The sequence below is a fragment of the Meriones unguiculatus genome, chromosome 3 (genome assembly GCF_030254825.1).
Source record: "Meriones unguiculatus strain TT.TT164.6M chromosome 3, Bangor_MerUng_6.1, whole genome shotgun sequence".
Lineage (NCBI taxonomy): Eukaryota > Metazoa > Chordata > Mammalia > Rodentia > Muridae > Meriones > Meriones unguiculatus.
Window position 1 is genome coordinate 48,502,153 of NC_083351.1, and position 13,988 is coordinate 48,516,140.

Genomic DNA, 13,988 nt, shown 5'->3' on the forward strand with positions numbered 1-13,988 from the left:
TTGCTTTGGATTTAATATTTTTTAATGTTCTATCATCTTAAGATGGCGAGTTAATGTGTTTGTGCATGAAGATTCAATATATTAATTCACTGCTTTGAGTTTCCTTCCTAATCCTCAACTCATTATTACACACACGTTTTGATAAGTTGTGTTTTCATTTAGTTTCAATCTTAATATTCTAGTAAGATTTCTTCTATGATTTTTGTTATTTGAAAATGTGGCAGTTTGTTAGGTTATGTGCAGCAGACTGTGGTCTGGATTTCATCCTGTGAGAGGTTTATTTTCTTTATTCATCTCTGTGTCTCTATGTGTAAATACACATTTATATGATTGTATATATATGTAGCCTTCCTCTGGGCTGTGAGTAATTTGTTGTAGAGCCTATTATTTATTCCTATATATTTATGAAAGGTCTTAAATACTTTAACCTTTAGAAAAGTGACAGTTCATAATCCTAAAGTTATTGTTACACAGAAGTACGGTGAGCCTCTCCTGTATGAAAACATTGTTGAAATTTAAATGGGGAATAATGGATGCTAGGTGTCAAGTTGGTAAAGGAGAGATTTTGGGCTGATGGAGCTCTTCTATCTCTGGATTATATCTGTGTCCACATTCTGATTATGTTATACTATGCTTCTGAAATCCAGCATCATCTGAAAGAACTAGATAGAGAGCACAGGAAATCTTTTCATATTCTTTCTTTCTTTCTTTCTTTCTTTCTTTCTTTTGTTTTGGATGAGGAGAATAAATGTTTTTATTTCCTCAGATGTGGGAATGAGATGAGAGCAGTTCCCAAGACATTCTAGCTCTTTCTGAACTCTCCCTGGCTGCCTCAACTAAGCTGTTCTGGCCTAAACTCCTCCACAAACTGACTGATTTAAACTTGCTTCTCTTGACTTCTGACTGAATTGTTCTACTTGGCCTCAAACTAATTCTGGCAATATGTTTTAACCTTCTATCTCCTTCTCATTCTCTGGCTCATTCAGTCTTCACCAGTGTCTAGCATGTTCTCTCTGCAGCCTGTCTCTGTAAAACTGTCCTGGCAAGAAACTCTTGGTAAAAACCTCTTTCTCTCTCCATGCACTATTTTTGTTTGTTTTTAAAGATTTATTTATTTATTATGTATACAGTGTTCTCGCAAATGCTTGCATGCCAGAAAAGGGCACTAGATCTCATGATAGATGGTTATGAGTCACCATGTGGTTGCTGGGAATTGAACTTAGGACCTCTAGAAGAATAACCAGTGCTCTCAACCTCTGAGCCATCTCTCCAGTCCCCCTGCACTGCTCTTAAGTAGCCTCTCTTTCCTACCCTCTTCTCGTGAGAGTTGGGTGTATCCTATCTCCAATCCATTTTGTCAAATCTTTCTCTAATTTATTATTTTGCCTGCCCCTCAATTGGACATCACTTTCAAACATGGCTGCTTCCTTCTCTAAACCTTACCTTCATTGTTTAGGATTAAAGGTGTGTACTAAGGGCATGCCTGCATTCTAACCAGATCATACTGCAGTCCAGAGCATGTCTGCATTCCAGAAGGATAACATTGACCTAGAAGGTCTTTGGATGTGATCCCTTGCCAAAGAAGCCATGCTGCTCGATTGAACAGAAGAGAGTTGAGACAGTGTCACACATAGCCCAGGCTGGGCTTGTATTCCTGATAGTCTTGCCTCTGCCTCCTTGGATGCTGGGATTACAGGTGTGTGCCTCAGTGTCTGGCCTCATATTATCTCTAAACTGCACGTGAGCCTAATCATTTGAAAAAAAAGTCATATAAAAATGATAATAACATTAACAAATACTGAATGTAATGGGAAGCCATGAATCATAGAAGTATAACTAAATTAATATCTAAGAGAAGGAAAAATTTTATTCCTGTATAGAGACTTTCTAAGAAATTAAGAAAATTAAAACTGCATTGCTTTCTTTTCTAATCATTAGAAAAACTTATAATTTGTGAAATTTATAACCATGAAATTCTCAGAGTTCTGCAGTACTATAAGCCATTGGTAATGGCTTCATCCATGAAAATGTGATGAAAAGGGAGCTAGGCAAGTGACTCAGTAGATAAAATGCTTGCTGGCAAGTATAAAGATGAATTCAGATCCCCAGAACTTACATACAAGCTGGGCATGGTGGCATGTGCTGTAATGTTGGTATTGTGGATAGTGTTAGATGGAGATATAGGTAGAGAAAGAGTGGAAATAGATGGATCCTAGAGCTTCGTAGCCAACGAGCCTAGCCAGTCAGTGAGTTCTGGGCTCAATGAGAGACCATGTCTCAAAAAGTAAGTGGCAAAAGATACCCAACATCAACTTCTGGCTTCCACAGGTATGTGCATACACACAAGGCAGGAACTCAGTACATTATACACAATGAATACACAATTTCTTTTATGAAAGACAAGATGTTTATATTGTCTTGAAGTACCTCTCTATAAAATAATAGTTATGAAGAATAAAAGGTAAATTTTCTTTACAGCAGGGAAGCCTAACAAACATCACCCCAATTACAGTTCAAGGCTAATGTTACCACTAGTATCCAGTGAAAGATCAAACATGTAAATCTAACTCAGCTTGGGGGAAGTTTTACAAAATGACTTATGATATTCAGGTAACAGGCCATGAGGGTCAAGAAAATGTGAAGAGGTGGTTCAAAATAGAAGACAGCTCTTGGCAGCAGACAACTCCTGGGGCTCTGGACTTGATTATTTTGCTTTGAAAGACATTACCAGACTATTGGTGAAACTCAGATGTGACCTGTGGGTTTTGTGTCCATATCAATTTCTTGGTGGTGATATAGAAATCCTGACTGTAGAAATCACAGAGCACTTAGGGATGTCCAGACATTATGTTGGTAACTTACCAATGGCTGAGAATTTTAAAATATTTTCAGAATTTTGTAGTTACTAAGTCTATATGTTTGGAAAGATTTTCTAGTGATTAGTAATTATGAAACTTCAAAATAAAATTACCTTTAATACAAAGCTTCAACTGAAGATTGTCTCTGTGTACTGGGGCAGGAGTAAGACACAATATGGGAAACTGTTCCATCATCTTTCAATGAATGTGCACAGTCCAATGAGGATAGGATAACTGAAAATGGAATACTGTAGAATTAAGTGGTAGTGCTTGGAACACAGACACACACACACACACACACACATACACACACACAGAGAGAGAGAGAGAGAGAGAGAAAGAAAAAAGAGAGAGAGAGAGATAATGGATTTGAAAACAGGATTCATCCTTCTGCTGCATCAATAATATTCCTTTAAATCAAGGACAGGCATCTCCTCAGGGTAAAAGGATAAAAAGGATATTCCAAACAAATGGACCTATGAAGCCACCTGGTTTATCCACTTTAGTATCTGCCAAAATAGATATCAAAAAAACAAAAAATAAAAAAAACAAACAAACAAAAACTAAGCAGAAGAGATAGGAAAGGACAATATATACTCATCAAAGAAAAAATTTACCAAAAGGATATTGCAATTCTTAAATTTATGCACCAAACACAATGTCACCCAAGTTGATAAAACAAACACTAGTACAACTTAAATTACATATTGACTTTCACATACAGACAGGGGGATATTTTAACACCCCACTCTTGCCCATAGGCAGGTCATCCAGACAAAAACTACACTGAGAAATGCTAGAGATAACTGACATTATAAACCAAATAAACAGGTATTTACAGAACATTTCACCCAAACACAAAACAATATACCTTCCTTTCTGAACCTTGTGGAAGTTTCACCAAAATTGTCCACATAAACAGATAGAAATCAAGTCTCAACATATACAAGCAAATTGAAATAACGCCCTTCATCCTATCTGACCACTATAGATTAAGGCTGGATATCAAAAGCAGAAAGCGTACAAACTCATGAAAATGGAATAACTCACTAATGAATAAAAAAATAGATTAAAAAGGAAATTAAAGACTTTCTACAATTGAATGAAAATGAATACATAGCATACCCAAATATATGGGACACAATGAAGGAGGTTCTAAAAGGCAAGTTCATAGTACCATGTGTCTACATTAAAAAAAAAAAAAAAAAAAAAAAAAAAATCGAGAGATCTCATACTGGTAACTTAACAAGACACCTGAAAGCTCCAGAACAAAAAGAATAAATCACACCCTAAAGCAGCATATGCCAAGAAATAAACAATCTCAGAGATGAAATTAATAAAAAAAAAGCAAACAACGAAAACAACACAAAGAATCAATGAAAAAAAAGAGTTGGTTCTTTGAGAAAATCAATCAGATTGACTAACTTTTATCCAAACTAACTAAAAGGCAAAGAGAGGATATTCAAATTAACAAAGTCAGAATTGGAAATAGACCATGACAGCAGAAACCAAAGAAATCAAGAAAATCATAAGGACATACTCCACCAAACTCCACCAAAATGGAAAATCTAAAAGAAATAGATAATTTTCTTGATACATACCACTTACTAAAGTTAAATTGAGATCAGATAAGCAATATAAACAGATAAGCAATATAAACCCCCAATGAAATAGAAGCAATATTTAAAGTAGAATAGAAGCAATAATTAAGTCTTCCAACCAAGGGCCATATGGTTTTAGCACAGAACTGTATAAGACTTTCAAAGAAGAGTTGAAGCCAACACTCCTCAAGTTTTTCCACAAAATGGAAACAGAAGGAACATTGCCCAAATTGTTTTACAAGACCACAGTTATCCTGACACCTCAAGCACCTAAAGACCCAACAAAGAAAGAGAATTGCAGACAAATTTCCCTTATAAACATAGATGCAAATATTCTCAATAAAGTACTTGCAAAATACATCCAAGAACACATAAAAAAGATCATCTGCCAGCTTCTTCTCAGACAGGCAGGAATAGTTCAACATACATATAAAAAATATAATTCACAATACAAAAAAAACCCCTGAAATTAAAAACCACATGATCATTTCATTAGATACTAAAAAGTTCTTTGACAAAATCTAGTGCCTCTTCATGATAAATAAAGAGATTATGTATAAAAGGAACATACCACAACATAATAAAGGCTGTTTGCAGCAAGTCTATATCCAAAATCAACTTAAAAGAAACTCAAAACAATTCCACTAAAATCAGGAGCAAGACAAGGTTGTCCACTCTCCCCACACCTACTCAATATAGTCCTTCAAGTCTTACCCATCTCAATAAGGAGGAGACCAAAAGGATGCAAATTGGAAAGAAGTCAAAGTATCTTTTTTTGCATATGATATAACAGTATACATACGTGAAGCTAAAAATTCCACCAGGAAACTCCTATATCTGATAAGCACTTTCATCAAAGTAGCTGGATACAAAATTAACTAACTTGTATATACACATGACAAATGGACTGAGAAATCTGGGAAATAACACCTTTCACAGTAGCCTCAATAATATCAAATATATTGGGCTAATTATACCAAACAAGGAAAAGACTTGTATGATGAAAACTTTAAGACATCAAAGAAAAAAATTGGAGAAGATATCAGAAGGTGGAAAGACGCATGCTCATGTGTTAGTATAATTAATACAGTAAAAATGGCTATCCTACCAAAAGTAATCAAATCTACCAAAAGATTCAGTGCAATTCCCATCAAAATTTCAACACAATTCTTCACAGATCTTGAAGGTACAAATGCAGCATGATATGGAAACCCTGGAACTAAAACAATCCTGAATAATAATAAGAATCAATAATAACTGTTAGGGGCAATATCATCTCAGATTTCAAGTTGTACTACAGAGCTATAGTAATAAAAACAGCATAGTGTTGGCACATAAACAGACATGCTGATCAGTGGAATCAAACTGAAGACCCAGACAAGCCAAAGGACATGTGATTTTTGGTTAAAAATACAAAACAACAACAACAAAAACCAAGCAATACACACTAGAAAAAAAAGACAGCATCTTCAACAAATGGTGCTGACCAAATTGGGTGTCTGCATGTAGAAGAATCCAAATAGATCCATACTTATCACCCTGCAAAAAACTCAACTCCAAGTGGATCAAACACCCCAACATAAAATTAGATACAGTGAACCTGATAGAAGAGAAAGTGGAAATAGCCTTGAACTTACTGGCACAGGAGACAACTTTCTGAACAGAAAACCATTAGTGCAGTCAGTAAGATCAACAATTAATAAATGGGACCTTATGAAACTGAGAAGCTTTTCCATTGTCATTCGGGCAAAGTAGCAGCCTACAGAATGGAAAAAGATTTTTACCAACAATACATCCAATAGAGAGCTACTATCCAAACCATATCAAGAGCTTAAAAACTAGATTATTAAGAGAACAAATAACCCAAATGAAAAGTGGGGTACAGCTATAAACAGAGTTCTCAAGAGAGGGAACTCAAATGGCTGAGAAACACTTAAGGAAATGTTCAGCATCCTTAGTCATCAGTGGAATGCAACTCAAAACTACTTTGAGATTTCATCTGATACCTATCAGTGTGTTTCATCTTGCACCCATCAAAAAAAAAATAGGCTAAGATCAATAAAAAAAAAAAAAACTATGAAAATCAGTGTGGCAGTTCTTCAGGAAGATGAGGCTTTATCTACCTCAAGATCCAGTGATACCCTTGGGCACATACCCAAAAGTCACTTTGTCTTACGACAAAGACACATGTGGCTCCCAGTTTAGTGTTTTTTATGGGATTCTTGAGTGTGAAAACAAGTGGGTCTTTGTCTCTTGTGTGTTCTTTTGGGCTCTCTTCATTCTGTTTATTTGTGTTAGTTTTTGTTTATATTTCTTTAAAATAAATAAAAAATAGATAAACAAATAAATAAATAGGATTTTGGAAACATTCACTTTAGTAGTCATTCTGTTGATTAAGATGTCCTTTCATGAATCTCACGGGACAAGAATCAGTCTCTGGACGGGAGGAACAGTTGTTGGCTCTCCCCAGACTGTTAAAGAAAGTCGGAGGGGGAAGACAGCACAGAATAAGCCAGAAGTTTCCTGAACAATAGCAACAGTACTGGCCAGAACCACACTTCACCAAGCACTGATTGAGAATGATTTATTAAGGTTCAATTAGTATGCTTTTCAATTCAAATAGTCCTTATCTTCCCCATAAAAATCCAAGTTCATTTCACTCATTTCCAGTATCATAAAATCCAAGTTCATTTCACTCATTTCCAGTATCATAAAATCCAAGTTCATTTCACTCATTTCCAGTATAATTTTTTTTTTTTGCATTTTGTGTAAACTCTGAGCAATTTTTTTTCTGATAACTGGCTCTCCACTTGTTTTTTTTTTTTTTTTCCCATCAGGCACACATCACATACCAACCTTCTGTCCAGACATAGGCCACATACTCTGCCTTCCTTCTTCCTAGAATGCCACTCTCTTCAAGACTTCTTTCTCTCAGACATCCTCCTGACCTCCCTACATCTGCTTCAGGACTATACTTACTCCTCCTTGCTCCTTATCACGTGACAGTCACCCAGGCAATATTCCAGGCATCTCTGAACATGGGATTGCTGGAGATCACACAGCAGCCAGTTGCTAACATACCCCACCTAGGCTACTTCATACAGTAATGCTAGATTCACTTCTGATGTTTGATTTCTTTGTTTTCATCACTTCTACCTGACAGTCATTGCTGCCAAGAATGGGATCACCATTTTCTCAAAACACTAATGTGAAATTGCTAGTTAGATTAGGGCATCTTGGTTATTGGGGGAAACCCTGTTAAGAAGTCATTCTCAACTAAAGTAACTGCTCCGTTTCTTTTGTAAAAAGGTAATTTCAAGGGTTTTTGTCATCACGGCCACCCCTGCAGCTTGAAAGTAGAATATCCCTTTTTATAAAGTGAAAACACATGACAACATTTCACATTTTAAAAAGTAGATCCTTCATGGGAATAGGTCCTAAGTAAATAATCAATGATACTGGCAAAGTTGTATGTACACAAGATTCTTCCAATATTATAATAATGAAAAAAAATTGTAAAAACCTAGTCAACAATAAGGAATGGTTAAATAAACTGAGCTGCATCCATTAAAAGGATTATTATATAGCCACTAACACTGTTTTTGTAAAAAAGAAAAAAAAAGCCATAGGAAAACCTGGCAATTCTGAAAGAAAAAGTTACAAAAACATTTTACAATATCACTCCAATTATGTAAAAAAAAAAAAAAAAAGTATATAATATATGTCTAGCATACACGCGTGAGCTGTATCGTTACTTCCAGGTTGTACGATCAGTAATCTTTTTTTTTTCTTTTTCACACAGTTCTGCAATTTTCAAGTTTTTCTATAGTAAGTATGTAGTATTTCATAACTTGGAAAACCACAGGCTTTAAAAAAAAGTACCACTGATGATCTGGCAGGAAGAACGCACTTGGGCATCTTAATGCAGAGGCAATACCGCTGCATTTCACCTTCTCTAACGCTTTTAGAGTACACACTCTTTGGCTGGCAAGCTCATATTTCTTGCCTTTTTGTGTGTGTTTCAATACTCTAATTAAAAGGTAATTGATTAGGATATTGTTTCTTCCATAGCCTAAATGAATACTGATTTTTATTAGATTCTTCTACTCCCTAGAAGATTTAAAATAGTATCCTTTCATCTTTAAAGAAAAGCTTACTGTATTCACACTTCACATGCTTGCTTTCTAAACAAACAAAACAAACACAAAAGTCATTCTAATTTACATTTTTCTTCCATAGTGGAAAAAGTTCACCTATGTCAGTTTAAGAGTCTTTTCAACCACAAGCATGCCGGCAGCCATAAGCATACTTATTAAATGAAATGTATCTTCCAGAGTTGTCTGTCTGTCTGTTTGTTTGTTAAGGGGAAGCCTGTGTGAAGTTGTGTACTAGATTTGGCAGAATTTTTTTCTGGCTTAGGCCAAACCACATCAAATATTTTAAGTCTAGTTAGTGAAGCCTACATGGCCACCCCAGAGTCTGTTTCTGGGTTCCACTAAGACATTCCACTTCTATTTTCCAAAGGAGAAGATGGGGCTGCCAAACAGGTTCATCCTAAGTCTCTTGGGTCTAGGGACAAATACTGCCATTGGTTAGTGTTTAAGTACATTAAGTGTCTTTTTCTCTTCCGGCTCCCCACCGTGCCCTGGCCACGGGGGTAGGGTGGGGCTCACTGCTCCACAGAGTCCGGCTGGCTTCCTTCTAAACCACAGAGTGGTCATTGCTGTGAACTCCAGCCAGAATGGTATGGTTGAGAGAGGAAGCGGACCTATCAGAGCCTTCTGTGGCGCCACTGGGGTTCTCATTGCGCTGGCAACACAGGATCTGCCTGAAGGTGGCGCTCATCTCTTTGTCGCGGTAGGAGTAGATGATGGGGTTCATAGCAGAGTTGAACTCAGCGAGGAGGAGGAAGAACTTCTCGTAGGCCAGGACGTCGCACTGCGGACAACACACATCCAGAAGTAACAAGACCAGTCCTGGAGTCCAGCAGACGATAAAGGCACCTATGACGACAGGGTAATACCAGAAGATTAGAAGGAATATAATAAATATCATTTTGAAACATGTGGCAAAAAAGCCAAATGATCTCAGGTCTGTGTGCAAATCCTGAGACCAGAGCCACCAATCCTGGAGACAAACGAAATGCTTCTGAAATCTAAGAAATAGTTGCCTTAATAATATACTGTTGATTCAACTCTTAGTTAAACCCAAGGGCACATGAGATAATATTAATAATTTTGAACAGACCACGGAGTTTGATAAAATTTTTCTCCATGAGAAAATACATTAGGAATACGTGCTACATAACTTCTTTAAAAAAATCATAAAGGTATGGATGTTGGGAGGCCAAAGAAGTCATTAATGACACACTCCTCCCCGGTTAGCAAAGGTGCAGTTTCTGGTTTCTGTGCAGCTGTGCACGAATGATTACTTTACCATTTGGAGAACTGGGAGGATCAGGCAAATTGAATGTTTGTCTCTTTGTTTTTCTCATGTGAAAATTACACATGGTCTATTTACCTCCTGAGTTTGGCTATCAATCATAAATGGATGCTAAGAAAATACCCGGTGCACGTTGTTAACAACCCCAACATTATTGTTATCCTAAACTCTGTGGTGTGGTGTAAGTGGCAGCTGCCAGGGACAAATGTTTTAACTTTTTAATCCAAGAATCACAGTTCTTGCATATACTTGACAAACGCTAACACATATAATCTGCACAGATAGCAGGAAAACTAAACCCTCACTGTACAGCCAGAGAAACTGAGACCCAGAAAGGTTAAACACCTCGCCTAAAAGACCAAGGTACTGGAAATGCTAAACAAGAAGCAAATTCCAGATGCTCTCCTCGAGGAGCCTGCCTCTGGAGTCCACATTCCTGAAAGCACTACATTATCCTTCCACTCTTTCCAACTTTTAAAGTTGAATATTTATAACCAAATTTTATGTTTCATCTGTTCTCTAAGATCAATTCTCTCCTCTCTCACCCACAAGTACTCCGAATTATTAAGATTTTTTTTTTCTATAATCATAAGTGTTTTGGAAAAGAAAATGAGAAAAGATTTCCCATCTTATTCAAATTCTGAGATCACTTTCCATGTGGGTCTAAGGTAACACGCAAGTCATGAAAGGATTAGTTAGCTTTGATGACTATGTTATCTTGGGGCGTGCTGGGGGTCTTCTATTGAAGGAATGGTATCCAGTGGGGGAGTGTGTGCCATTACACTTCAGCTAAGAGGCCCTGTGCAAGATGACGGCTACCTGGTGAACAGTGTGAGTAGGGAGAACCCGCACATGCATTTGAATCGTCAGATGTACACGGAGGTGCTGGGCTCAGTGAATGCAAACTTAGGCTAGAGTCCTCAGCTTGGACCAGCCTCAGGGAATGAGTTTCATAAAAAGTCAACAAGTGCAACTTAGTCTTCACTCTCTTTCTCTTTCTCTTTCTCTCTCTCCCTCTCTTTGAACCTTTTCAGCAGGGAAATACAAATACAGAGAGAAGAAAAGTCCCCTATAAAGCTCTTTGTTCTGTAACACCAGTGTGTATTGGTTTTAAACTGCTGTGCACTTTGAAGACCATCCAAGGTGCTTCATTTTTCTTATAAATACAATACCTTAGATGCTCCTAAGAAAAGGAAAATAATATTCCAAATATAAGCAGATAATAGCCAGACCACTATCTGAACCTCAATAAAGTGCTAACAGAGCCTTCATTCCAAGCCCTTGAATTTCCTTTATTGAAAATCACTCAGAAAGCTAAACATGAAGGGAAATCAAAGGAATGCCTCTTGGGTTTCAGAAATAATGCCTTATTCATTGAGAAGCCAGGAAAGAAATTATTCTCAGGGTGGAAAACACTTGGATGGAAAAATGCATGGTCCCATTATTCATCTGCTTGAAATACACACACACACACACACACACACACACACACACACACACACACACATACACGAATGGAAAAGCAATTCTAAAAGTTCCCTTTCCCTTTCCCTTTATCAAAGCTCTAATTCAGACAGACATGTTTTAAGTAAAATGGCCTCTTTCTCTGTGCAGGCAACAGAAAGGAAAAACCCTTATTCTCCTGTTGTTGCTTAGTGTGCTTGACTTTGCTCAGAAGATGAGCCAAATATTGTAATGGGTAGTTCATGACTTCTTCCAATGCTAAATTCAAGAAGAACAGGGTCTTTTTAAGAAAGGGATGGCCTTAGAAGTGAGACTTTGGACTTCACTTTTAGACAGAAAAAAAAAAAAAAAAAGCACCCTGTTAGATTTGGCCACAGGAAGTGAAAAATGCCACAGCCTGACAAAAACTAACCTTTGTGAGCACTTCATGAAGAGACTTGGAGACCTTTCCCTTCTCTTTCACTGGAAAGAACTGTTTTTATAAATATGATTAGGCCCAACCACACTGTCTCGAAATCTTCAAGCTTTAATCAAATGTCTTAGTAATGCACTTAGTTGACAGCCTCAGAAATCCACATTGAAAACCGATCACATTATCCTGATCATATTATCCTGAGTGGAGGCAGCACACACTTTTGATCCCAGCACTCAGGAAGAAGAGGCAGGCCGATCTCAGTCAGTATGAGGACAGCCAGACTACACAGAGAAATCCTATCTCAAAAACAGAAAGAGAGAGAGAGAGAGAGAGAGAGAGAGAGAGAGAGAGAGAGAGAGAACCCATTGTATGGACCTATCCCCTCCTCCTTCTCAGGGGTGTCTTGGATCACACTGACCTAAAGGTAACAGTATATTACAGGAGAGGAGTAGGGAGTCTGGAAAGTTCAATGTGATCAGGTACCTAATGCATAGTCTGAAATCAAATTTGCTCAAGTCACTGATTTTCTTCTGAGCTTCTAAGAATGGAAGTCTCATCTAATTTTTAAAATGAATAAGTAGTCAGCTCTACCTGAATTGGGCCCCATGCCTCCAGTTGTATATCATGGGCCACATCCAATCTGTAGAGAGCTGGATGTGCACTTGTAAGACATATTGGATGGGTTGAACAAAACCTCCATTGCACTATCTGTAAAGAAGAGAAGCAACAGCTCTCTTCCTACCCCACAGTGCATGAGGAGCAACTTGCAAATGCTCTCTTTACTCTGTACACTCCTGGGTGCCATCACAAGTGTCACAGATAAGAAAGCATGTGCACACAGATCTGAGGTGGATCCCCAGCCAGGAAGAACATGAAAGCCTTGAAGACTTGGTATTTACAGAGCTACACAGATTGACAGACAGTCCCAGGGCTCACAGTTGTACATGAAAAGAAAGCCAGGAAAGGACAGAGGGAGCACAAGGAAGTGACACAGCTCTGGGTGGCTCTTTTCAGCTCCATACTTCACAGGATGGAAAATAAAAATAAATTTAAATTCCATTGTGAAGACTGCTTTTGGTGCTGCTTATCTCCAGCATATTCCTGAGAGCAGACTCTCTAAAGACCAAGGCACAAAACCAAAGCATGGTGTTCAGCGGTATTAAAGAGAGGAAGTACAGTTTGTGGTGGTTACATAATGGCGAAGATACAATGTCTAAGGTCACCAAGACCCTGTGTATCTGGCTAAGACATTCATTCTCCAGCCTAGCATTGGCTTTCAACCTAAGTTACATGGAAAAATAATGCAAATGGTGTTTATAAGGAATAATGACCTTCATTTTAATCTCGCTGGCCTTAAATGTCAGGCTTTCACTTAAGATACAGATTAGTGATGGTGGAAGAAGAAAATGATCAAGATAAGTAGAATGTGTGTGTACGCATATATATGTATACATACATACTCAGTTATTCTAGTTTCTAAAATAGGAATAAGTAGAGCCTGAATCAGAGAAGCAACACAGGAAAAGAAGTGTAGGGGACTAGAAAAGTATTTATGAGGCTGTCCTTCACCCGATGGTAAAGATGATAGAGTAGCTAGGATGACTTCTGGGTTTTCAATTTGAATGAAGCATGGATAGAGCTTTTTGCTGAGGGACAAAACAGAAGAAAGTGCTGGATTGGTGTTTCATTGATGGAGGTGGGTAGCAACAGCTGACAGCTTCAGTAGTCCTGTGTGGTGTTTTGTTGCTTTGTGTGTGTGTGTGTGTGTGTGTGTGTGTGTGTGTGTGTATCTGAGGTGCCTGCAGGATATCAGGTAAGAATGCCTTCAAGTCACCCTGCTAGGCTCCTGAAAGGTTAAGTCTTGGTAACCTTGCTTCTCAGTGTATACAAAGGTCCCTCTGACTTGTCACAGTCACATGGAAGATGGGGACAAGAGGCTATTTAAGACATGTCTGAGGATTGCCTATCCTTGAACAAGCTGCAATTCTTTCTTACACATTTGTTAAAGCAATTTTACAAATGGGAGAGCCTGCTGCCTGCAAAAATGAAAGGAACAGTTCTGGAATGCTGGTGTAAGGGGCAAGGAGAAAGGAGGCAGCTTTGGAACAACAGGTCACAGCTGCAGACCACAGGCACATAGCCACACCTCCACTCCAGTCTCCACAGCCCACCAGCGGCATGATACTTACCACCTGCTCTCAGAATCAG

At 37.9% G+C, this 13,988-nt stretch overlaps 1 protein-coding gene across 2 annotated transcripts in view; it reads right to left on the reverse strand.

Moving 5' to 3' along the window:
• Positions 1-7,029: 7,029 nt before the first annotated feature.
• Lpar1 (lysophosphatidic acid receptor 1) overlaps positions 7,030-13,988 on the reverse strand; it is a 121,982-nt gene continuing 115,023 nt past the window's right edge. For both annotated transcript variants that reach the window (XM_021646694.2, XM_021646696.2), the window contains one exon: positions 7,030-9,462. In XM_021646694.2, coding sequence (XP_021502369.1) covers positions 9,161-9,462 — 302 coding nt within the window. In that variant the 3' untranslated portion in view covers positions 7,030-9,160. The remainder of the gene's footprint in view (positions 9,463-13,988) is intronic.